The following is a 27,978-nucleotide window of genomic DNA, read 5'->3' on the forward strand; positions in this document are numbered from 1 at the left end:
CAATCATGGACATGATTCGAAAAACCTGCTAATCAAACGAGATGATTAGTGAGTGATACCTCTAATTTAACCACCTTAGTTCTTAAGAATACTTGATTCACAGTATATAACTATTACACTTTTATTTTAGTATTTCTTTTTTCTTCATAACTAAGATCTGAAATAACTTTACAACCAATTTCTCATTCCTCTTAGGATAGTTTTACATTTTCAAGTTTAGATGCTAAAAATAATAGACTGTAATGTGCTCAAGCAAATATATTTTCGATTATTTCAGACTTGGTGCATATGTGCTGTAGGCACAGCTGTTGAATTCCAATATGTTTAAGATAGATATAGCAAAAGTTCAATGATATTAAGGGCCACTTTGATTAGTATCTCATGAGCTATAATGATAATGGAATAAGCTCTTTCTCCATTATATACACATTTACTAAATTAAGAAAATATATAATCTAGGATAAAGTTTTTTAAGATACATTTATTGTGGCATGTTTGGTTCATCTATTTAGATTGCTTTACTAACATAGTGCTCTTTAGAGAAGGGACATGGAAAGGGAACTTCGCGAACCTGAAAAGCAGGGCATCCAAGCTCAGCAAGAACTTGACCGTTGTAAGTTCATTGATGCTTATGCTCTTTTTGTTCATATCTCTCAATCCTTATCATTTTTTGATTTATCAAATCTGTTGATATGTTCTCCTATCATTCATCATGTCAATTAGAGTATTCATTATAGCATTGATAGTCATAGAATAAAAAGACACGTGTTTATGCCATACAGGAAGGAACATTAGTTTATTCACCTTCATTCCTTTCAGCTCTTCAGTGTAGAAAGTGATGCATAACTTTTCTCGGGGTTTAGAAATTGTAATAACCACCCTGGAATGCAACTTTGCAATTTTTTGTTTTTTTCGGTATTTTTCGTTTTTTGTTTTTTTGGTATTTGTAATAGCTTTTTTTTTTCCAAATATGCTGATTGCTTTATACGACTAAACAAAAATTTTGAAAAAAGAACACAAATAACTAAAATAATTCTGTTTTATTATTTTATTATTTTATTATTTCCAAATTATGATGTGACTCTGCCAGGTAATTGCTTTGAAATTCATACAAGGAATTATTGTTGTTCTCAACATCTCCTAATTCTCCAACTCCCAGATGCTGGTGTCAAACAAAAAGCCCTGATTTCCTACTGATATAACTGCTGCTGATTGCCAATAACGCTCAGATCTAATGATACAGTCTGTAATGCACCTCCAAGAGACCTTATGTCCTTGCATGTTTTCATGGCTCTATGTCATATGTGTTTTATGCATGGTCTTGGACGGGATAACTTGGTAAACTTAGCTACTTAAGTGAATCTAGGCATTGATGCCTCATAGCACATATTGTAATATTCTTGGAGTATCTAGTTATCACTAAATAGAATCATCCCTGTCAATTATGGTATCGTAATATTTGTTATGTTAAGTATTCAAATTTGTTCTAACTATAGATTTATTAATCTATAGTGGTAAAGACGATATCATTGACCTTTAATTAGTGATGATCGATCTTTCTAAGGATGACTATGTTGATATTCTAAGACATTTTAAGTGGATTACCTTAATGATTTTAAAATTATCACTAAAGTAATAGGATAGAGATATAGGTATATGTGCATATAAATTATCGTAAGAATGACTATGCAAAGAATATGCAAATAATCTTATAATATCACCTCCATGATTAATAAACATTAATGGCAAGAAAAGTAGTATCAATAATAACGGTATTAATTGGGGTAAATTATATCTAAATTTGTTATTATATCAATGATCTTAGATACCAATTCTCTCTAGAAACCCCCAGACACTGTGCAGATGCGTTCTAGTTCTTGGATGCCTTTGGATTCTCCCTGGATGCGCCCAAGATGCGCCACCCAGGCCTGTGGATGCTTGCGGAGGTGCTTTTTGGGGCATCCTGTAGGTCCATGGATTCCCCTGAACTTTAAGGCTTTGATTACGTGGGCTGGCCTTATAAGTTGATGTTACCCATGTAAAGAATTCTATTTCTGGCCAAGACAGATGGAATGCCACAAATTCTTTTCTTAGGTTTGGAGATACTTTTCTAAGGATGTATATGTGATGACTGCAGAGAATTCAACTATCTGTAATGGCTGTATGTGATTTTGTGCATTTTATTTTATCTTTTCTATTTGTTGGCAACCATCTTTACTTTAACCATATTGCGGAGTTCTGGAGTTTTTGATTTAAATATTTCTACAGTCTAGTCAAAAGCAAGTCCTGAGGCCAGATCAAGAAAGTCACAAGTTGACTGTATACCAGGGTAGTCAAGTTTAACCAAATGAACTGTGCTATCATTGTTTGGAGATTGAGGAAGGCATCCTAACTGAAAAATTAGATTTTCTATCTGATTTATACATGTCAGGTGTAGGTTTCAATTGTTATTTCTGATTCTTTTGAGCTGTCCCACCATTTCAAATTGTGGAGCTTTCCATTCTGAGGTGAGGAACTGTCTTTTACTGCTAACCCATCAATTGTGAAAAAAGGTGGCTGGAATCATTGTCCTTCAAAATGTATTAATGCCCAGGCTTGTTGGGCTTTTAAGGCCTACCTTAGGTAGCTGAGGTACTTGAACTTTTTGATTCCAAGTCCACAATGCAACGATTTATTTTTTATATTTGTTGCATTTCTTTGCACACACAAGTATATATATATATATATCCAAAATCTGAAAAAAGAAGTCCAGCATCAACATCGGCAAAGTAGTCAACAATGATAGTTATGGTCGGAATTCTATGGAGTTTATCTCATGATAACAATTAGAAGAATAATAGTAAGGATAACATAAAATCTTTATAATGACTATATTGGCCCTTTTTATCGAGATCACGGCATGGGATGTATTCTATATATACAATTCCTGAAACAACTTTTATTAGGATGGAGTCTATTATAGGCCTTTATTTTTGGAATTTAAGAGTAGTTTGTTTTTGGACCATCAGTCTTATATACCTTCACCTTTGGGATTTGGCTTTGATTGGAGAATTTTTCAAAATACTAATATCTTCTTTTAGTATAGGGGCAGGCCCATTCATAATAATGGTTTGAAACTTTTGATATTTGTGATGGATGACCACATTGATTGGGCTAATATTATTTAGCGTGTGGGATGTCAAAGTGTCGTTAACCCTATAAGATACCTTTTAATGCCTGCCAAGCTGAAGGACTATTAAAACACGAGGAATGGTTGAGCTGAATATATGATCAAATGGGGTTCATGTTGAAGAGATCGAGTGTATGATTATGTTCATTTCTATCACATTTTGATGGGTTCTTAATCAGTATTTGTATTTAATGATGAATGAAATAATTCTTAAGTTGTTTCATATATATTATTAACAAATTACGGTAACCGTGAGATGAAGTTTCAAGTTTGAATGCCAAAAAAAGTTTTAGAACAAAGTTTTGGCAATCTTCCAGGCAAAAAGGGTTTGTGGTAAGAGTTTTACACCACCTGCAACGTATTAGTATGGGGAATTTTTGTATTGGAAAGAAAAAACAACTAGCATAAATGGAAGGAAGAAGGAGAGGAGATGTACTTTTCGGTTGGGAAGCGATTACATATAGGAAGTAGGTTTCAGAGAAGAGAGAGGAATTGTAAGGAAGGAAGGTGAAGTGAAGATTTATGCAATAGGAGAAATTTAAAAAAAATGTCAAAAGTTAAAGAATGTGGGTAAAAGAAAGATCGTTGGAAAGGGAGGCCTTGGAACATGGATGAGGGAGTTTGCATTGATGTCGGGTGAATGGGGTAGTTAGCAAGAGATTTAAATGCCAAGGAGTAGAGAAATGACAATTCATTTACAAAGGATGGGGATGATTAAAGGATAGGAGTGAGGAACACAGAAAGGAGGAGACAGTGTATTTGCAAAGGGAGGACGATACACATAAATAGAGGGAGGGATCAATGGAATGATTTGACGGTTGATGTGGATGATAAGTAAAAGAATTGCACATGCATATTATATACATTATAGCCTAAGTTGCCGGTTTGGATTTTGGTTCAGATGCGGGTTCGACATTTGATCAAAAAATTTTTGGGCTGGGTTCGGGTTCGTTTTGGGTTCGTCCGTACAAGAATTATTTTTTATAAATAAAATAAAATATATATATGTAAAAATATGCTGCAGCAGACCAGTTCATACACCACTATGCTAATCTAAAGCAATTTAGCAAATTCAACCACCACATATATAAATGATTTGTTCGATTGGCATGACAAAATGTCAAAATATACCACCATAATATCATATGAATGTTTCAGTTCAAAACTTTAGTCTTTAAAAGAACAATGTTAACATTACTAATCATTGAATCAATAATCAGTAATCAGTCATAGACTCATATGTGATCAAATGACAAATATTAATGTATCATCAAAAACCATCAAAGAATTCATCATCATTAGGTAGTTGCTAATTAGAAGCACAATTAGTGCCACTAGCATCAGCAATCTCAACCGTAGCCTCAAGATCGGCTCCATCACTACTATGTATCTCAGGAGTACCATCTTCAATCGCAAGTGCATCAAAGTGGACTTCAAATTCCGCGGCCTTTGGTTCGACATCCCATTGTTTTGCCTCCCCCTTTTTGTACGTATTCTCTTTGTGAGTTGTGAGCCTCAAGTTTGAATGCACAAACACCAAGTTATCTACTTTCTTGGAGTTTAGTCAGTTGCGTTTTATCGAGTGGATGAAGGAGTATGTGCTCCAATTCCTCTCAGATGTTGATGAACTAGCAACCTATCAAGATTTGCAAATTTACCAACTATAAACTAGAAATTAGAGTTTTGAATATTTACCAACAAGAAACTAGTAATTAGAATGTTTAATATTAAAAAACTAACTTGTGATAAAATTTTGATGGCAATGGGCTGCAAGTGTTGGTATTTTTGAGCATGGAAGTACCACCATTTATGAGCATTAGCATTGTTCTTGTCTTCAAGAGCCTCAATATCACAATCATTGGTGCTCGCAAAATTCATAAATTTAGACCTCACTGCAGGTCGTAGGTGCTCAGGAAAGAGTCTTCGAAGGGCTGCCTTGTACCCTTGAGCAACTTCAGGATCTCTGTATGGGGGAACTCTAGTGGTACTCCCCTTGAGGACCGATTGGCTATAGAACTTGGGGCTCAATGCAAAGGGGTAGTCATTTTGTTCCATCACTCTATCATGATTAACTGTAGCTCCTTGAAGAACTTTTCATCCAGATCTTGCTCTTTCTCATTTATGATATTTCTAATGTCCTCAATCATGGAATCAATACCATCATATACCTCACCCAAGCAAGGCCTATCCATGTTAGTGTATTGGATTATGCTCAATATAGGCTCGGTGATCTTCAGAAGGTACTCAGCAGGATCCCACCAAGATTCATTTAGTATCAATCCCCTTATGGCAGTTGCTTTATCACTATTAGATTGCCTCTATACGGTCCAATTAGCACTAGTTACCATTCTAGTCAATGCATCTTTAACCTTGATAAGGCGCCTCAAAACAATGGTGTTGGAGGCAAAGCGGGTCTTAGCAACCTATTTTAAAATCAAAACAGTAATAGATTAAAAATTTGAAAACATAGAAAACTTACTAAAGTGGCTAGATTTCTATAACATGTTTAAATTTTAAACAATTCAGCTTACCTTCAAGAGCTCTAATTTCGAGAATTGTCTCAATATTGCTTGCGTCATATGGTGGTTCATGACAAACATTTGGATCTCTTGTGCCTCTTCATACATTTTTTTATCCACTCAACCTTAGTGCCAATTTTTTTCAGCATTAGGTTGAGTGAGTGAACCACACAAGGTGTCCAAAAAATGTGTACATACCGCTCCTCAACCAATAAGCTGGCAACCCTAGAATTCTTTGCATTGTCAGTTATTACTTGAACAACATTTTGAGGGCCAACTTGCTCGATAGCTTGGATGAGAATGTTTGCAATGAAAGGACCATCCTTTACCTCTCCCTCACAATCCATTCCTTTTAGAAACATTACATCTCTTGTAGACACTGCAAGAACATTCACCAAAGGACGGTTCCTTGCATCTTTCCATCCATTTGATACTATTGTCAATCTTGTTTCGACTCATGCATCCTTGATGAGTAACATGGCATTCTCTACACGGGCCACCTCATCATCCAATACAGTGGTGCGTATCTTCTCATACCCAGGGCCCTTGAACCTGCTTGGAGCCACATTAATTGCCCTCACCATGTATTGTCAATACGGTGAGCGAACAACATTAAATGACAATCCATTTGCATAAACACATCTGGCTATGGCTTGATCAACAATGTCTCTAGCTTTATTTTGGAAGGATGATTCCAAGGGTCCCGTCACTCTATTACTTATAATCTGTTGTTGAGGAGGACACAAGAATGGATGGCCCTCTGCAGGTGGCTCATTAGGAGTGGTAGTTGAAGACATAAATGATGGTTTTCCTTTCTTTAGAGGCCTACCACTTTCCAACGGATGTGAAGCATTTGCCCTCCCAGCAGCTTACTCTGCTTGCTTCTGCTCTTGAATATATTTGTTTACGATGTGATTTGGAAGAAGGTTTTAGGTAGCACTTCGTTTACTCTTGGCTTCCTGGTGCAAAATTTGATGCCTTTTTGAGGAATAAAGCACAAATGTGCTTTTACTCCACTGTAAGAGCTGCTAAATTCCTTCTTGCAATGGCTACAAATCCACACATAACCTCCTCCACCTGCCAATGGTCGAATCATTTGAACACGTTTCCAAAGTGGGGAATATTTGTCGACTTTGAACTTGGGGTTATTGGCTACAGATGCACTTGCAACCATGATAGAATCTACAAATAAATAAAACAAGTTACAACAACGAGAAGATGTAATAATCTCTGTTTGAAATGAAACAATAATCGAATATCAAGTTGGTGGAATTTCGTCAAACACTTACAATGTAACCAAAGTCTTCAAACAAACACAATGCAATAACAAGATCTTTTACTGAATCTTAATCTAATACCAAGAATGTTTACTATAGCATTAACATTGAACAGTGATGATTCTACACTTCGGAATTAGAAGAAATAATATCAGACTTCAATTAATGGACTATAACCAGATTCAAAATTAATAGCTCTTGAACTATAGTCCGAAAGAATGCAATATGTTTAACATAACATCAGATATATGCAAATATGCTGAGATAAGAATGCGGATAGATATAGATCGTACACCTGGTGTATGCCAAAAAGTTCACTGTTGCTGTAGGAACTCATGTCACCTATTCTTCAGCGTCTTCCAGTCAGTCAACTTCCCTTCTATTCATTTATACTGCCTATGAATTGGGGAACACTTGCCTGATGATGGAGAACGATATCTTATTGCATTATTGCCCACTGCTAAAGACGTGAGACACAAACTATGCGTGAAATACAAACTGCCGTGTCTACAAAATGCTATGCGTGCGCTGTGAACCACAAACTGCCACCATCTACCACACTGAAAAGAAAAACCATAAACGTGAAAGCAAAATATTGTCTTATACGTGATTTTAGGTTTTATATTTCAATGTTTCATAATGTCAAAAGTAAAAAAAGATGACGTGGCTAATAAATTTGTCAACATTCGCCACGCATTCGTCTCGGGTTCTGTCGACGTCAGAGACATTTCCTCCAAATTCCAATGCATTCGCCCAAGGTTCGAAAAAGCAAATTCACAGGGAATTTAGACGACAACAGACAAATTCACATCAAATTCAAATTGACTTCGAATCTGAGTGAATCGAATGTCGAATTCATAGGTTTCTGAGCAAATTTGGTAACTTAGGTTACAGTTATTAAAAAAAGACAAGATCATAAAATGATGCAACCATAATATGCAAATAGAATGAGTGAAAAGAGCATGGAGATATAATTAAATACCTTTAATATAAAATAATTGCGTTTGTTGCTGGGAAAGAAGTAAGATATGATAGATTTTATATTCTGAGATGTGGTTATAAGAATAAAATTTCTGAATGAAAAAAATCTGGCTGCCCAAATTTGCAAGAGAAGAAGATTCATGTGCTTGTTGTGGGCTTGATGCCTATGTGGTCCTTGAACTGGTTGTAAGTCTTTCGTTCTATATAGAGGAGGTTCGGGCATCTGTAGGTGTCCGGGGTTCCAGTGGTGTGGCTTGCTTGATTAGAGATGACCTTTTCGATGTTACTACAGTGGTTCATTTAGACATCTCGGCTAGGTTTTTGTGGATCCAGATCAATCATACTGCTAATCGCCACATGGACATCTTCTTAGCGGTGTTTTTTCCCACCCGCCACCTCGCCTTATGCTGTTCACAGTCCGGTGGATGGAGATCCCTTCTTTGATTTGCATGAGTGCATCTCGAGTTTAGGAGACATCATCATTTTGGGGGGATTTTAATGCATGTACTAGAGATCTTTAGTCCCCTCTCTATGACCGCACCTCAAATTTGCTTTGTACTAGAGAGATTGATCCGACTAGTATGGGTTTCCAGTGTTATTCTCTGGACTGCCTCGGGCCTCTTTCATGCTACTGTTGACATCTCCAGTTTTGTGAGTCCTTCGATTTGTTGATCCTGAATGGCCTCCCCCATTTCCCATGCTCTGAGCTCTTCACTTGTTGGCTGTAATGTCACCGTCATAAAATAAATGTACTTATTTAATCTTTGTAACCGGCCGATTGATTTATTTTATCTCGGAACCATTTTTATTTAGTTTTTGTAGTTTGTGTCGTCGTCTGCTAACTTTGTACACCCTCGGAAAGCTTATCCCGATGGGTATTTAAGCGCGGCCCGTAGGTAGTCTGGAGGCATGTTTTTGGATTATATCTCTCTGTACTGTGGATTCCTGTTGGAGTTTCGCATTGATTCGCCATTTCGGAAGTGAAAGACCTTCCCTATTTGGCTTGCATGGTTTTGGTGGGATTCAAGCCTCACCCTATTCCATCGGTGTTCAACTGGTTTGTATTTGGCAATTGGAGTGCTCATATTATTTGCAAATTCGTGTTCGAATCAATCTGATGAATGTCCTTCCATACTTGTTCGGGAACGATTTAGTATTATGCCATTAACGTACTGTGTTTTGTATGCGTGCTCATTCCTCACTATACACCGAATGACTTCCATTCCGAACAACACCTCCTAATCTTCTTGTTTGGTATCCTGTTTTTGCATCGTACAACCCTCACAATTACATGCCCATATGGCCTTTTTGTCCATTGTACAAACATCATTTACCACCGTATGGCCAACTTCTATATCTCATACAGCCATCCCCCTTTATAGCTCGTACGACCATCTCACATACCTGTACGGCTTCCTAAACAGTGCATCCATGTTTCACACCATACGGCTTCATTAGGTGACCGTACGTCTAGACTCAATATTGAGGTACGGCATTACACCATCCACCATATTGCCTGTAACATTACTGGCTAAGTGTACAGACTCTTATAATCAGAATACTGAACCGTATGGCTTCCTGTCTAGTTCTTTCCTCCTGATAAGCTAAAAGAGGCCATGAGCACTTGCCCAGTTCTAGCACTGCTTGACTTCACCCGATCGTTTGTTTTGGAATGCGACGCGTCCGGGGAGGGCATTGGAGCGGTTCTGATGCAAGACAGACACCCCATCGCCTATGAGAGCCGAAAGCTTACACCAGCATAACGCCTGTATTCTATGTATGATAAAGAAATGTTGGCCATCGTACATGCATTGACCAAGTTCTGACAGTATTTGGTTGGTGCCAAGTTTGTTGTCCGTATGGATCACAACAGCTTGAGATATTTCCTGGAGCAGTGTGACTTGAACAAACGGCAGCAAAAGTGGGTAAGCAAAGTTCAGTCTTTTGATTTTGACATTGAATATGTAAAAGGGAAGAACAATGTTGTTGCAGATGCCTTGTCCATAAAACCCACCATCTGCTCACTAGACCAGATCTCAGTTGACTGGAAGGCGCAACTGCTAGTAGAATATTCCAAGAATACATTTGCTTGTGCGATAATGGATGGCCACATCCATGATGATCAAGTACAAAGTGGTGGATGATATCATCTACTATAAAGACCGGATATACCTGGTACTCGAATCCAAACTGAAGCAGAAGATCTTGAAGGAAGTGCACGACTCCCCTTTGGTTGGACATCTCGACTTCCTTAAAACCTACAGAAGTGTTCGGGAGAGATTTTCATGGAAGGGACTGAAAGGGGATGTGTTGTAGCATGTCAGAGAATGTACGGTTTGCCCACAAAACAAGTCCGAACACACTCTTCTTGCCGGACTGTTACAGCCTTTGCCAATTCCCGAACATAAGTGGGAAAGTATATCAATGAACTTCATAACAAGTCTTGCCAAGGTGAACGGAAATGACTACATCTTCGTGGTGGTTGATAGACTGACAAAGTATGCTCACTTCTTCACCATTCCCTCGGACCTTCAGGTTGCACAAGTTGCCGAATTGTTTTTTCGGGAAGTCTTTCGCCTGCACGGGTTACCCCGAAACATTGTCAGCGATCGGGATGGTCGATTCGTCAGTATCTTCTGGACATAACTGTTTAGGATGGCAAGGACAGAATTATCACTGAGCACGAGTTACCACCCGTAGACAGATGACCAAACTGAAATTGTGCTACCTATGGAATTACGTGTTGGCTCAACAAGTGTGTGGGTAAAATGGATCCATCTCGGGGAGTATTGCTACAATACCATGTATTACATGTCGATCGGGATGGTGCTGTTCAAAGCTCTGTACGGGCACGAACGACTCCTTCATCGACACTGTTTTGGGCGAGAGTCGCACTCCAAGGGCGAAGGATTGGCTTCAGGAAGGACAGGGCATTCTGAGGAGCCTGAAAGAAAACCTGCAGCAGGCACAAAATCGATAGAAGGTGTACGCGGACAGACACCAGATAGAGAGGAGTTTTGAAGTGGGGGATCTGGTCTATCTTTGGCTTCAGCCATACCAATAGTCTTGATTAAAAGGAACAGGAAAGGAGAAGTTGAAGCCGTGTTTTTTTGGTCCCTACTGTGTGATCCGTCGCATTGGTGAGGTAGCATATGAACTGGAACTTCCGGAGGGTAGACGCATTCATAATGTCTTCCATGTTTCCTGACTGAAGAAGGCTATCAGGCAAAACGTCACTGTCACTACCGACCTTCCACCACTCAATGAGGAAGGAAAGCTCATTCTGGAACCTGCTGAGATTCTTGAAGTGCATGAAAAGGTCCTTCGGAACTGCACCGTGAGGGAGTACTTGGTACGTTGGCGACATCTACCGATGGACAATGCAACGTGGGAAGGCGAACACATCATCCAACACCCAGCATTGCACTTGCTTTAGGACAAGCAAATTTTGAGACGGGAGGACTGTAATGTCCCTGTCATAAAATAAATGTACTTATTTAATCTTTGTAACAGGCTGATTGATTTATTTTATCTCGAACCCATTTTTTATTTAGTTTTTGTAGTTTGTGTCACCATTGGCTAACTTTGTACACCCTCGGAAAGCTTATCCCAATGGGTATTTAAGCGTGGCCCGTAGTTAGTCTGGAGGCATGCTTTTGGATTATATCTTTGTACTGCGGATTCCTGTTGGAGTTCGGCATTGATTTTCCATTTCAGAAGTGAAATACCTTCCCTATTTGGTTTGCATGGTTTCGGTGGGATTCAACCCTCACCCTATTCCGTCGGTGTTCAACTGGTCTGTTTCTGGCAATTGGAGTGCTCATATTATTTGCAAATTCGTGTTCGAATCAATCTGGTGAATGTCCTTCCATACTTGTTCGGGAATGATTTAGTATTATGCCATTAACGTACTGTGTTTTGTATGTGTGCTCATTCCTCACTATACACTGAACGACTTCCATTCCGAACAATACCTCCTAATCTCCTTGTTTGGTATCTTGTTTTTGCACTGTACAACCCTCACAATTACATGCCCATATGGCCTTTTTGTCCACCGTACGGACGTCATTTACCACCGTACGACCAGCTTCTATATCCCGTATGGCCATCCTCCTTTATAGCCCATACGGCCATCTCGTAGACCTGTACGACTTCCTAAACAGTGCATCCATGTTTCACACCGTACAACTTCATTAGGTGATCGTACGTCTAGACTTTTCATACTGTACGACACTCAATATTGAGGTACGGTATTACACCATCCACCATACTGCCTGTAACATTACTGGCTAAGTGTACGGACTCTTATAAGAAGAATACTGAATCATACGGCTTCCTGTCTAGTTCTTTCCTCTGTACATCCTTTGCAAATCAGAATCACCACCGTACGACTATTCCAGGAGGCACCATCCCCATTGTACAAACTCCATTTCCAGGACAAGGTGCCAGTATTTAGTTTGCAAATTGGATCATTGCGTAGTAGGTACATTACATTGGCCCCACTGTGGGGGGCGAGTGTGGTTGACTATGTTTTTGCGCCCGCCTCGGTTATCCCCTCTGTTAGCCGTTTTTGCATCACTTGCCCCTCTGGCCAACGACTCCATCCTCAATCTTGTCATTCGCTTCTCTGCACCATCCCCACCCCCCTTGCTTCCTCCTCCACGTTCACCTTTGTATCCCCTACCACTTTCTGCTTTTTTGAGTGCGATTGCTACCTCTTCACCCTCCACCTCAGGTGGCTTCTCTCCCATGACTGTATCTTGGATTCCTCCCAAGCCTTGTCCTTATTTGACCATTTGGCCGCTGGTATTTGGGAGGCTGCCCTGCTCTCCATCTCTTAACACCTCTCTTTCTCCCCCCCTTCCCATGTTAGTCGTAAATCCTGTCCCATGAACCTTTGGTTTGATGATGAGTGTAAGTCTTTCCACCGCTCTCTGCGTGCCTCTTTTGCCATTAGTTACCCTTCGTACACTCAAATGCGTTCCTCATATCACCTCTTTCTTCGTCATAAGAAGTGGTTGTTCATTGATATGTAGTGGAGATCTCTTTATGATATGCTTGCCCTTGCTCCAAAAGCCTTCTGGTGTACCTTGTTCCCCCACCACCCTCTGCCGCCCTCCACCCTCGACTGGCACACTCTTATGTCCCGTGCCTCCACTCTGTATGATATCCTTGGTCAACAACCCATTCATCCTACCCCCCACACCCATTGCCATCTTTTTACTCCATTCGTCATCACTGAGGCTATCAGACATATGAGATGTAGCAGAGCCATGGATGAGGACAAATTTTAGGCATAGCTTTTCAGGTTCGATGTCCTAATTTTGTGTTCCTTTCTCCCGATGCTCTTTTATAGAGTGGTGTGTATTGGGTTCCCTACTTCTTGATTGAGACACGTGATTTATCTGATCTACAAGTCTGGGTTGGTTTCGGACCTCGACAACTATAGAACCATCATGATTGGACACACCTTTGCCAAGCTTTAAGTTATTGTCTTGAACACTATTCTCTCTAGACAGCTTGACTAGAGGTAGATTTGCGCCAGAGTGTAGGTTCCGTTCCGTTCTCACTTTCAGACTATGGATCACATTCTGACTTTGCGGACTATCATTGTGGAGCCACGACATCGTACTATGAAAGTCTACTATTGTTTCGTAGACTTTTGTAAGGCTTTTGACTCTGTTCCTCGGGGCGCCCTTATCCAGAGACTCAGGGACATTGGTATTTCAGATATTCTTTTGACAACGATTATGAGACTTTATGAGACTGTGGTCAACAGATTTAGGACTCTAGAGGGTTATTCAGAACAGATTCAAAGTACCATCAGTGTGAAGCAAGGTGGCCCCCTCTCTCCCACCCTGTTTGATATCTATATTAATGAGTTGGAGACCTTTCTTTGTGAGACTTCGCTCCCTGATGTTGGCTGTTACTTACACCAAGTTCTGTTATCCATTCTCCCATTTGTAGATGATGTGGCTTTGCTTGTCTCCTCTCCGAAGGGGCTCCAAAGGCTTATTGACAGACTGGCTTCTTTTTGTGATCTGCGTCAGCTTGTGGTGAACCTGAGCAAAACTCAGGTTATAGTCTTCAATGGACTTAAGACCTCACATCTTCGCTTGAGCTTCTAGGGCCAACCGATTGAGATTGTCTCTTCTTATACATATCTCGGGGTCAAGTTCACTGGCCCCCACTTTAGCATGAGACTTGCTCATCTACCCTGGATTGCCAAGGGTATGGGCTCCTTCGCCCTTCTTGAGAGATAGTATTTCTAACATCACTTTCAGCACACCAAGTCCAAGTTAATTCTCTTGGACTCCTTGATTAGATCGACAGTTTTATACGACTCAGAGATTTGAGGACCTTCTCTTCTGGATTTTGATTGGGCCTCTATCTAGCGGGTTCAGACCCTTCTCCTTCGTCGGATTATCTTTTGTCACCATCACACTCCGCATAGTATTATTCTGGCCGAATTCAGGGCTCATCCGTTTCAGCTTAGTGCTATCTTCGATATGATCTGGTTCATCCATTGCCTTAGAGGCTTTGTTGACTCCATTGACAGTTGTCACAAATGCTCCTACCTTGCTTACTGCTTCTCAGTTGACATTGCCTGTTTCGCCAAGGGATCCAGGGCTCACTATTGGTACACCCAGGCTACTACCTTATTGCGTTTGGTTGGGATTGACATTGATCGTCTTTTGTCGTATCAGTTCTCCCTTGATGCTACAACCCATCTCCTCCCCTCACAACAGGAGTTGAATAGGCATGTTAGACTTGACATATACAGACAGTACATTACCATGACCTGGACTAACTCTCCTGGGGCTTTGCGCCCGTAGATGGCCTTTTATTCAGAGCACTTCTTGGATATAAAGGATGGGATTATTGTGCATCAGGGGTACTTGAGCTGATGCTGGAGTCACGCCTTACACATCTCCTTGGGGTCGTTCAGAGTTGGTTCCCATCATCTTGGTGCTAGACGAATCACCACCTCTCCTGTGAGGATCAGATATGTCGCCTCTGTACTCCATCCGAGGCTAAGATTGAGACACATTTCATTGTGGGGTGCCCTATCTACTGTGAGATTAGAGGCAGGTTCTATTGCTTATTCAGAGATTGCGGATCCCTTTCGACATTCATCAGTTATTCTGACCAGCTGTGTTTAGCTCTCTATCTATGGGAGACTTCCCAGCTACGAGACCATACTTTACAACTCATGTTTCCTCAGAGTCAAGCCTCCGATCAGCTCACCATAGCCTTTTTTCCATCCTTGTCTCCTTCATGAGGTATGAAACGACAACTCACTACACCCATCTTTGGGCATACCATATCAGTTAGACCTCGATACAGTTTTCTCCGACGATGGCATCCTACTTTCAGTGCTTCCTTGAGAAGGACTCAGACCCCTTTAAGTATTGAGCTTTATCCTTCAGTGCTTGACTTCTTTTCACCGAGCAAGGTGAAGCAGCCTAAATCATTTCCAAAACTTTGTGGCCTCCATTTAAGAAATAATATTGAATTGAGGAAATTATTGTCATATCTATTAGAGTTATGCAGTGAAGATTATTGGAGGATGCACAAAAGAGCAGCAGGCCCTATCATTGACAGAGAGAATGGTAAAATGAATGCAACAGATGAATGAAATAATCAAAATTTGTTCTAGGTGTATCTCAGGCTCTCAGTAATCCTTACCAGTGCTCAATTTGTGGGCCCATGGCTTACTACAATGAAAAAGATATAGAATCAAGCAAGATCATATAATGTGTAGATACAGAGCTTTGAACAGTGAGCACAAGTTCACAAATTGTCCTTACAGTGAGAATTAACAAGAACTCTATAGCCCGTGACTGCAGAACCTTCCTCCTACTCCAAACTGGGTTTATCAATGGTGGAATAGGGTATAATGTCATTCTAGGAAGAGTTAAATTTGGAGGCACGTTGTGTAGCTTAACAACAAAAGATCTCATAAATCTTAAGAAAAGAGTGAAGGAGATAATATAAAGTCAAGCTACTGTACATAGATGCATGGCTTTTGCTCACTTCTTAGAAAAGCAGCACCCGATGTACCCAGCTGTTGAGAATGATGAAATTCTGCACAATCACATAAGGAAGGTTGGTGCAACTTTGCTTAGTTCTAATAATGAGAAAATTGGACAGCAAGTGAGGGCAGGAGATGATGCTGAGAAGTCTCTGTGTGGGAATTATAAAGAGCAGCACTAGGCGAAACTATGGGAAGAAATTGCTAGCATATAGAACTATTTAGAATGATTAAAAGATGCCAGATTTTCATCATTGTCATCTTCAGAGCATGGTCGGGTATGGATACCGTTATACAAAGCAAGCAATCTAACTCACATGCGAATGTATTGGAGAGAGCGGCAATAAAAATAACTAATCGAGAACTTTATCTATCTCAATACCTTTCTAGATTTGAATGATTTCTTGACGGGTTAACCATTCAGAGACGGGATTACACGTCATGGGAGCAATGACAATATAACATGGACCCAAAAGTAATGACAAAGTGATTAAATTCCACATGTCATCGACTATGGTCATTAGTTGAGAGGACGCGATTAAGGATATCGGGAAGTGGCCTTCTATGAATTTGGTATTTTGTTGTGTTGTCCTTCATTCTGGGATCATCGAAGCTCTGGCGTCTATGCCCCATGGAGACGTTTGCACAAGAAAAATATATATATGTGACGTATACCTAATGATACCTTTTTGTTTTCATGCAGGTTTGAAGGCATACGCAGGTGTTCAATACAGAAGAGGAAATTGGCACTAGCCAGAGTTCTGGAACATAATACATTCGTAAAATATGATGAACGATGTGAAAAGCCCGATATTACAAGGAAACAATGCTTTACTGTTTCGTTGCTCTCTTTGCGTGTGGATGTTGAGCGTTTTCGATCTAGATATATGGAGGAAATACCTTGAGTATTAGCAAGTGGTTCACTGCATACACCCTATGGTTCGGTTCAGGAATATTGAAGCATGTACCATCGTTCCCATTCGCAAGCAGCTTTCTAATCACAGTAGCGTCCAAGATTATGATGCATATCTATCTTTAATATCCTATGCATAGTTATTTGGTTAGTTTTCTATTTTGCATAATTAATTACCTCCTCAAAATGGGGAAACTGCCATCTTCAGATAATTGTGTGCTAAGCAATCAGAGTTGTAATTAGTGGACTGGCGGTTGTAATCTAAAAAAATGTATTGTTTTGGGAAAGGCATGGTGCCTTTTTGTTTTGTATAAATAGGAGGATGTAAAATCAAAATAGGATTTAGCCCATGTTATGAAGCTCTCTGTAATATTTTTCTGAAGTATTCATATTATCAAATTTCTTCAAAAGGAAATTGTTGAAATATTGAGCAAAGCAATTGGAGATTGAAGATTGTTGAGCATAAAACACTAGAGTTGTCTGTGATTGAGTTGTATTGAATAGAGCATCAACGAATTTGAATGTATTCAGTACAAGCTATCCAGTAATAAAATCAGTAAGAATTTTGTTTGTTTTAGAGTTGGTGTATAACTTGTCCTTTATGATTTTGATGATTATTTGTTTATAATTTAATATTCTGATAAGTACATTGAATTGTTCGTTGCTTTTCAGATTTGATAAATATGACTATTGCAAGATATAATCTTTCCTCTATTTGTATCTGTTGTGTCCACATAAAGGTTAAATCATGGCAGACTAGTCCGAATATGCAAAGGTGTAATAATTCATGGCATCATAATAATTAAATTATTAACAAATATAATATCATCAATATCATTAAGTTGTATATAAGAAATATATGTTTGACTCTATTACCTATTAAAATTTGGCACTGATCATTAATCTGTTCATAATTTTCAAACCACATGCTGGCAATTCTTTAACTTTTTCTTTTCAAGAGATTGAATCTTATTTGTAATAATAATTCGTTTTAACTTTTTTTTTCAGCAACACACAAATCTTAATAAAGTAATCAAAGTTTGAAGATAAATAGTTATTAATCACAATCCATAAAGTTTCCTTGACACTTGCCTGTTGAGGAATTTGTTTCTATGTTATAATCCACTGTAAATCATCTTGGATCCGAGTTTTTGTTATCCAAGATTCGGGTAAACAAGCCCTGGTTTGGCGGAGCCAAATCCGCAGAGGATTTGAATCGATTAGATTAATCCTGTCAAGTTGGCCAGAATCAGTTAGATACCTAGCATCGAGTAGGCAAGGCTTGTAGGTATCTAACCAGTGATTTTGATAACCTACAGATTGGCGACTCTACTGGGGAAGTCGCAAGTGAGCTTTCCATACTCCAAGACCAGTCTAGAGTTTCATTTAAGCACAAGCCTTGTGGTGAGTTCTCAAATTTCTTATTCACTACAAGCATAAACATATTTGTAAGCTTTCTTTTAAGATTTTCATTTGCTGTTTTATAATTTTCAGATTCTAATATTCAAGTTTCTTATCAGCATTTGAGTAAAATTTACAAGTTTTTTCTTAAGATTTCTGCTTGTGTTCAAAAGTCTTACGTTCTGGGTTAATCTAAGTCGTCTACATTTCACATAAATTCTTGAAAGCAACTAAGAGAAAAAATTCTTTTCTTATTTTCAGCAAATTGTTCTCAAGTTATTGGCATTAACTCTGCTAGATAAAGAACCTAGATCTTTATTTCTTTGTTTAAGAGAAAGTGGTGACTCTATATTGTTTCAATAATATATTTTGATTGGCAATTGTTTCTTTTGAAGTGTATGTGGGGTAGAAGATCAGTAAATCCCCGACCTAAAAGACTTGAACAATTAACTTTTGAGAGAAAGCCAAGAAATAAGAAAGGTAAAAATCAAAAGGCGAAAATGTTTTACATAGGACATAGAAACTTTCTTGAAAGGACCAACAAACAACCCGAAATATGTGAATCAAGTCATAACAGTCCTGAAAAGGATGAGGAAAATTGCAATCCATTTTTTCACATTCCTAGGGTTGATGAAGAGCCAGAATGCAAGATAACTTGTATTGAGGATGATGAAGAACAAGAACAAATAATGCAATGGGATATGATAATAAAGAAAATGGCTGAAACTACAAACGGTAATAGTGCAATATTGGCAAAAACATTAAAAATGTAGCCAGATGATATCCTTGCAAAAATAGGAATATTAAAAGAACTTATTACCTTCCTTCCTTGCAAAAGGTTGTAATGAAGAAAAGTCTGATGGATGGAGGGGAGAAAGGTCTAATCAAAATACATCGCCTAAGTAGAACCCGCCTCATAGAAGGAATCCGGAGGCACAGTTTGCTACTAGTCATGACAATCCATTATATGAGAACAAAAGAGATAGAAATCAAAATAATATGTTAATGTTTGGTAGCTTCAGTCGATTAAACCTATAAATATACATATATAAGTGTGATATATATGTGTGTGTGTGTATGTATATGTATATTAATTATATATTTAATATATGAGATATTATACATATTTGTTATTGTATAATTATAATGGATAGACATGTCTCATGAGGAGACATGTCTCTCCATGTATCATTTGAAATACATATAAGAGGAGATTGATGCATTTGAAAAGCATATACCTTATAGGCAATGCAATTACATTTGCAAGTGATCTGAAAGCATCAACATGGTATCAGAGCCTTACTTGCAGATGTAAATAAATTTAAAATAGAAAAGACCGATCTAAGTGAAAGTTGCTTTCACTTCAATGGCAGATGAGCGCTTATTGTGATGGATATATCTAAGAAGCAATGATGATCACATGGGTTTGAAAGTTTATATGTTTAGTGACTGGAATTATGTTAGTATTACAACAATGTATAGGAGAAGAACGACATAAATTTCTATGTGAACATCAAGTGATGAGGATTTAATAGCAGCATTAATAGTATTCAAACATGTTTCTCTGAGTACAAATACAACAGAAGTTATTAATGAGGACACTGTGTATTCTGATTTGGTTCCTAAGTTCTTATCATGGCGGAAATGATGTTCATCGAATGAATTAAAGATATTAAGATTTAAAGAAGAATATAGTCAGCAACAAAAATATAATTAAATAGGATATATGGAATCAAAATATATGTGCGAATATGATGACATGATATAAAGATGTTAACTCACATGTCTCGGACATTTGTATCTTCAACAATTGTTGCAGGACTATTGGTGGCAATATATAATAAAATTCACTATAGTCAAGTATTTACATGTCTCAATCATGGGATTTCATTGGCACTCACAGAAAGAGCAATCCAGTTGACCCTTTGATCTTCTTGTGAAGAGGAAGCAAATGATTGTTCAATCCGATCAGTCTCAGTTTGAAGTTGAGCACATTGATATTTGCCCAAGTCCTTCATTTTGTTTCATTATCTGCTTTTGGTTCATTCACGTGAGAAGCACAACATGACAGGAAGGCGTTTGGTCCAGTTGGCAATTGAAATCGAGGGCTTAATACCTTTTAATGAAGTGTTGTCAAGTTGTGATTCGAGATGAACAACAACTGCAGGTCATGTGGAAGGGTAGAAGAAATGGAAAATAGCATGATAAAGGAGCATGAATGTGAATAGGATGACAACAACTTTTCATAATTTAGTAAAGGTATTTATATGTTTTATTTGTTGAGGTAAGTATTAATTGTTTATTTCTTATAAATATAAGTGAATTTAAATTGGGAAATTGATCATCTTACATTATTTTGTGGCACTAATAAACAAACAATATGTTGAAAATATAGATCAAAGTGCATATATAAGATTGAATATATGCATATATACTCAAACTATATATTTATTTATATCTAATGGAATGGTCTTATATTATGATGTAGATTCATTTATTACTATATTAGTCTCTCTCTAATTTTTGTATGCATACTATAAGAGATGTTTGTCTTGATCTTTTCCTCTAAGAATGTTCTTGCAAGAAAAAGAGGGAGATTTGGAATTAGAGGGAGTCTAAAAGTTTGTGTGCTATGGGACTGCCCCCTGTGTACATCATGAGGAAGTGATGACTTCTAAATGATCATCACTTGTATTTGCAAAAGTTATTGAAAGGTGACAATCTTTCAATAACTTAATCTATTATGATGGATATCTTACGATGTCTACGCAGATCATGATAGATTATACTTCGCATGGTGGATGTTTATATGGTATGCATTATGAGAATGCAAGTGCACATACCTTATGAATATTTAAGCACCTAGTGAATGTCAAATGAGTTGACATTCACGAATGTCAAAAGAGTTGGCATTCAAATATCAAATGAGTTGATATTCAAAGTCAAATGAGTTGACTTTAAAATGTCAAATGAGTTGACATTTGCCAAATGAGTTGGCATTCAATAAACCACGAAGTCAAATGAGTTGATATTCTGAAACCATTTTTTTTTTACATTGAGGTAATATGTTGTTTCAAAATCTTGTTTATCCTCCCTAGCTAAGAGGGACTGTTAATGTTTGGTAGCTTCAGTCGGTTAAACCTATAAATATACATATATAAGTGTGATATACATATGTGTGTGTGTGTGTGTGTGTGTATGTATATGTATATTAATTATATATTTAATATATGAGATATTATACATATTTGTTATTGTATAATTATAATGGATAGACATGTCTCATGAGGAGACATGTCTCTCCATGTATCATTTGAAATACGTATAAGAGGAGATTGATGCATTTGAAAAGCATATACCTTATAGACAATGCAATTACATTTGCAAGCGATCTGAAAACATCAACATAATAACTTTAACAGACATAACATTCAACAAACATTGAACAATGGGCAACATAATAGAGTAATGCAGCAAAATGGTGGAAACATTAGACAACCCAATGGGCTGAATCAGAATAATAATAATCAAAACATCCAGGGACATATGATGCAAAATCAAGGCAATAGAAATCAAGTAATAAGGCAACCTATGGCAATTGAAAGATACAGACAACTTGATTTCAATGGGATTAGAGGATATCCGAATCCTATATGAAATGACTTAAGGAATGCTATCCCAAAATTTTTAGGAAGTGGAACAGAATCAGCTGAAAGATATGTAATTAATCTAAAGAATGTGATTGAAGATTTTGAGGAAGATCATGAAGATATATTCATGAAACTATTTGTTCAATCATTAACTGAGGATGCTGTAGAATGGTATAGAAGCTTGTCGGATGGATCCATTTCTGGATAGTGTGATTTCGCTGATCACTCTATTGAGCAATTTGGTGACCACAATGATACATCCTTTGCATCATATGAATTAACAAGCATTAAAAAGAACTCAAATGAATCAGTATCAGAATTTAACAAGAGATTTAACAAAGTTCTCAACTAGATTCCAAGAGAAACTAGACCGGTGGATTCGTTTTTGATTGACTTTTACTTAAGTGCTTTTGATAGTAAAACCCACTATGAGATAAGATCTCAAAGACCTTCTTCGCTGCCACAAGCTTTTAAAATTGCCATGATAATTGAGAATGATAGGAAAGCAGCAGGAAGAATCAACAAGAGGGATGATCCAAAATTATACAATCCTAAAAACCCTAAGAAGGATGAACTAAAAGAAATAATGGATATGTTAAAGGAAATAAAGGTCAAAACAAATAGAAATGAAAGACCACCTTTTCACAGAAATGACAGGGTAAGGCTCTAGGATATGCCCTACAATACGAATTGGAAAGACGGGAAACCTGAAAGACCAAGTTATGCTAAGGACACCCCCGACCCTTTAAAGAAAGTCAACATCGTTGACGATGGCCCATGGTGTGATGCTTGTAGGTTGCCCCATGATCCTAAACATTGTATTGTTGCCCAAGCTGTTTTTGAAGAAGAAAATCAGGAAAATGAAGGGAAGCCTATAGTCAACACTATATCATCAGAACCATTGTGGGGAAGAGATGAAGATGACTCTACGGATGAAGACCAAAATGCTGATTGTTATTACAGGGGCTCTAATCAGCAGCGGTGTGTTCAACAGGTGTTTTCAGATGAAGAGGATACACCTATTTTTCACAGATTAATGACAGAAGAAAGAAGAGCTTATACTCTTGCAGCAGTAGAACATGCTAAACACACTTACCAAAGAAGAAATAAGGACGGTAATACTGATCAGGGTAGTCCCGTTGGCATATTTGCAAAAAATTAGCAGCAGGTAGAAGCATCTAAAAAGCCTGGTAATGAAGCTCAAGCCAAGCAAAAAGAAGGTAATCAATCCTATAGGATGACCAAGCAACCAGTCAAGCAAACTAATGGTAAGAAAATATCTGATTGTCATAGTTTTATGAATTATGCTTTATCTCAGTTAAAAATCACGGTGCCTCTAATGGAAATGATGAAAATTTCTGATTATAGGGACGAGACTTTGAAAATATTATCTAGTGTGCAAGATATTAATAATAAAGATGATGTTAGAAATAGCGAAGAGTCACCTATTGTATATTTAGGAACAACATTGAATAAAAAGTCAAATCAAGTAGACCCGTTTTATTTAACATTGTTGATAAATAATAAACTGGTAAAGAATTGTATGGTTGATTCTGGTGCAGCAGTCAATATCATGACTGCTGATGTAATGAAAGAAATAGGTCTCAAAGTTGATACTCATTTTGGTAAATGCTATTGTATGGATAATAGATCTGTACTTGTAGTTGGAATTATTAAAAATGTTGAATTTCGTTTTCCATCATTTCCCCATATATCATATAGAACTGACATTACAATAGTTGAGATATTAGCGAGCTATGGCATGTTGTTATCTAGACAGTGGTCGAATTTGGTTGGCGGTCATCTGCAGTTGGATTTGTTTTATGCTACTATACCCGTAGGGGGCAAGGAAATCAGAATTGAACGGGAACCCCAGTCATACTATTTGGTTGAAGATTATGTTTCGGATCTTGAAGTTAACTTTTGCCATTTTGACATGGATAACCTCTAGGTAAGCATAACTAAACCTACCTCTAAGATTGTTAATCCAATTTCAATTTATGTAAAAGAAGATTGTAATGACATTTGGCAAATGTTCTTTGATGGTGCTTGTAATAAGGAAGGAAATGGGGCTGGCGTTATATTTATTTTGCCATCAGGTAAAACTTTTAAATTTTCTTTGTTGTTAAATTTTGAATGTACTAATAACATTGTTGAGTATGAGGCGTTAATTATTGGTCTTGATATGGGAAAGGCTTATGGGATTAAACTACTTACTGTCTTAGGGGATTCAAATCTAATTGTTTCACAAATTAGGCATAGGTTTTCAACTAGGAACCCACGGTTAAAACAATATCGGAATTATGTATGGGATTTGTTAGAATTTTTTGATGCCTTTTCAATTAAATGGATTGATAGGTCAATTAATTACCTAGTTGATATAATGGCTAACATGGCTATTAGGCAAATAGATATCCCATTCGATGAGGTTATTTAGGTTGAAATGAAAAATAGACCTTCGATATCAGACAATGTACGAAATTGGCAAGTTTTTGAAGATGATAAAGATATTATTAGATTTTTAGCTTGCCAGGAGGATTATGAAAACTAGTTCATAGATTGGAATGGGTGCGTAGAAAAAAAAGAGGGTAAGGAAATATTATTTGGAAAGGAAATAGTGCAACTGAAAACAAATAAAATACCTAAGGCTTTAGTGGCTTTAGAGCGAATCTTTGATGAAAGGGAAAGTACGAAAAACAACAAATCCACTAAGATCCAAAATGATATTGAGGAAATAAATTTAGGAAGTGAAAGTTCTCCTAAGAAGGTTTATATAGTAAAGAAATTATCATCCAAAATAAGGGCTGACTTGATTGCTTTGTTAAGAAAGTATAGAGATGCCTTTGCTTGGAGTTACGATGAGCTTAAAGCATATAGGGAAGACCTGTTTCAACATGAAATACCTTTAAAACCTGATGCAAAGCCTTTTAGACAGAGACAACGTCCAGTAAATCCAACCCTAGCTCCAAAAATGAAAGATGAACTCATTAAATTAAGAGATGCTGGAATTATTAAACCTATAAGGCACTCTACATGGGTTTCGAATTTAGTCTCAGTAAGAAAGAAGAACGGTGATATACTATTATGTATAGATTTTAGAAATTTGAACATATCTTCTCTTAAGGATAATTATGCATTACCTAATATGGAAATTTTATTACAAAAGGTAACTGGTAATGAATTATTATCTATGATGGACCGATTCTCAGGTTACAATCAGGTTAAAGAGTTTGAACAGTATAAGACTGCCTTCACGACACCTTGGGGTACTTACGTCTATGTTAGGATGCCTTTTGAGCTAACAAATGTGGGAACTACCTTTCAAAGGGCAATGGATGTTGCTTTCGATGGATTAATTGATTTAATCATGGTTGTTTACCAAGATGACCTTACTGCTTATTCTAAGAAAGCAGAAGACCATTGTAAACATTTAGAAAAGATTTTTATAAGAGCCCTTGAATTTGGAATTTCTGTAAACCCTAAAAAGTGTTAGTTTGAGGTCACTGAAGGAAAACTTTTAGGCCATATTGTCTCTAAGGAAGGGGTAAGAATTGACCCAGAGAGGGTAGCAGCTATCGACAATACTCAAATACCTAAAACAATTAAGGGAATCCAGTCGTTCTTTGGGCAAATCAACTTCGTGAGAAAATTTGTTTCTAATTTTGCTGAGATCATTAAACCTATTGCTAAGATGCTTAAGAAGGGAGCAAAAATTGCTTGGGATAATGAGGCTATAGGAGCATTCGCTAAGATAAAGCAAGCTATAAAAGAAGCCCCGGTGCTGAAATCTCTTGACTTCAAGAAGCCGTTCCAATTATTTTCATTTGCTTCTTATCATACTATAGCTGCAGTTATGTTACAAAAGAACGATGAGGGGCATGAACAGCCAATTGCGTTCTTTAGCAAGAGTTTACAAGCGGCTGAACTAAATTATGACATAAATGAAAAACAGGCTTATGCTCTTGTTAAGGCGGTTAAATCCTTTCGACCTTATTTAGTTGGAGCTGAGGTCATTGCTTATGTTCCGAATGCTGCCATTAAGGATATATTTAGACAGTGTGAAACTATTAGGAGATGATGTTGGATAAATCAAATCCAAGAATTTAATATAGACATTCAAATCACAAAATTAGTTAGGGGACAGGGACTGGCTAAGCTTATGGCTGAATCAAATCTAGAGGCTGTTCAAGTAAACCAGATTGATGATGATCATACTAAAGTTAGTATTGGGAGATGCCCTTGGTACACAGATACAGTGTATTATTTGCAGCATACTAAATGTAGAGATGATTTGAATGAAAATCATAAAAGAACTATTAAGTTACAGGCTGCAAAATATGTTTTAATTTAGGGAGATTTATATTGGAAAAATCAAGATGGGATTCTATTATTTTGTTTAGATGTTGCCCAATCAGCAATTATTCTCAAAGAAATGCATGAAGGGGTTTGCAGTGGTCATTTCTCAGCCAGGACTACAACACATAAGATATGACGAGCAGGTTACTACTGGCCTCAACTTTTTAAGGATTGCCATGCCTATGTTCGAAAGTGCGAAGCTTGCCAGAAATTCTCTGGTAAGTTGAAGTATGATGGCGCACTCCCCTTAAGAACATTACAGTAGAGGAACCTTTCCAAATGTGGGGAATTGATTTTATAGGAGAAATTAGTGATAAGTCAAGTTGTGGACATAGTTGGATTTTAGTGGCCACCGATTATTTTACCAAATGGGTATAGGCTATACCCACTCGGCAGTCAACGAGTAAGGTGGTGATTAAGTTTCTTACTGAAAACATCTTGACTAGGTTCGGAGTTCCTCAAAAGATCATAGCAGACAATGGTATGTGTTTTAGATCTAATGAATTTGCTGAGTTTTGCAGGAAGTATGGCATTGCAGTATCATACGCATCTCCGTATCATCCCCAAGGCAATGGACAGGCGGAGTCTAGCAACAAAAACATCTTGAAGATTATCAAAAGAATGTTGATTAACAACAAGCGCGCATGGGATTCAAAGTTGAATCTTGCATTGTGGGCGGACAAAATCACGGTAAAGAAGTCAACAAGTTTCTCTCCTTTCAACCTAGTTTATGGGAAAGAAGCAAAGCTTCCTTTGAATAATTTATTGCCTGTTTATAAATTTGTTACTAAGGAACAATTAGAAGATATCAATTTTATGGAGAATAGGTTGAATGCATTAATTGAGGTAGACAAGGTAAGAAGGTTAGCATAGGAGTAAAACATAAATAAGCAACAATAGGTTAAATTCCTTCACAATAAGAAATCTTCAAATCGATCTTTTAAAGTAGGTGATTGGGTCTTGAAATGGAATGCTAAGGATCAGGACAAAGGAAAACATGGTAAGTTCGAAGCTTTATGGTTAGGACCTTTTATTATCCTTGAAAAAGCTGGGGAACACTCTTATTTTTTGCAGGATACAGACGGTCGCATGCAGGATTTTCCAGTCCATGGACAGTATCTTAAGCCATTCTTTCAATGAGCATGAGAAGGGGACTATTATTTCTTTTCTTTGTTTTATTGTATTTTTATTTTTTTTAATGTTTTTGTGTACGTTATTTCATAAACTGATTGCTCCTAATCTTTTGGTAGGTCTGCTCCTCCAGAGATAACTGAGATCTCGCTATCCTCATATGGAGTATATGTCCCTAGAAAGAGCCATTGATGGAGCCTAAATCATTTCCAAAACTCTATGGCCTCCATTTAAGAAATAATATTGAATTGAGGAAATTATTGTCAAATCTGTTAGAGTTATGCAGTGAAGATTATTGGAGGATGCACAAAAGAGCAGCAGGCCCTATCATTGACAGAGAGAATGGTAAAATGAATGCAATAGATCAATGAAATAATCAAAATTTGTTCTGGGTGTGTCTCAGGCTCTCAGTTATCCTTGCCAATGCTCAATTTGTGGGCCCATGGCTTACTACAATGAAAAAGATATAGAATAGAGCAAGAACATATAATGTGTAGATACAAAGCTTTGAACAGTGAGCACAAGTTCAAAAATTGTCCTTACAGT

The 27,978-nt window shown here is 37.5% G+C and overlaps 1 protein-coding gene across 3 annotated transcripts in view; it reads left to right on the plus strand.

Moving 5' to 3' along the window:
* LOC149535566 (structural maintenance of chromosomes protein 5-like) overlaps window positions 1–27,978 on the plus strand; it is a 237,544-nt gene that overhangs the window by 139,555 nt on the left and 70,011 nt on the right. For all 3 annotated transcript variants that reach the window (XR_016357992.1, XR_016357993.1, XM_089807140.1), the window contains exon 20: window positions 541–613. Coding sequence is in view for 1 of the 3 variants with exons in the window: in XM_089807140.1 (XP_089663266.1) it covers window positions 541–613 (73 nt within the window). In the remaining 2 variants the exon portion in view is untranslated. The remainder of the gene's footprint in view (window positions 1–540; window positions 614–27,978) is intronic.

The sequence above is a fragment of the Cupressus sempervirens genome, chromosome 10 (assembly GCF_028749045.1).
Source record: "Cupressus sempervirens isolate cs-2001-9-10 chromosome 10, ASM2874904v1, whole genome shotgun sequence".
NCBI classification, from domain to species: domain Eukaryota; kingdom Viridiplantae; phylum Streptophyta; class Pinopsida; order Cupressales; family Cupressaceae; genus Cupressus; species Cupressus sempervirens.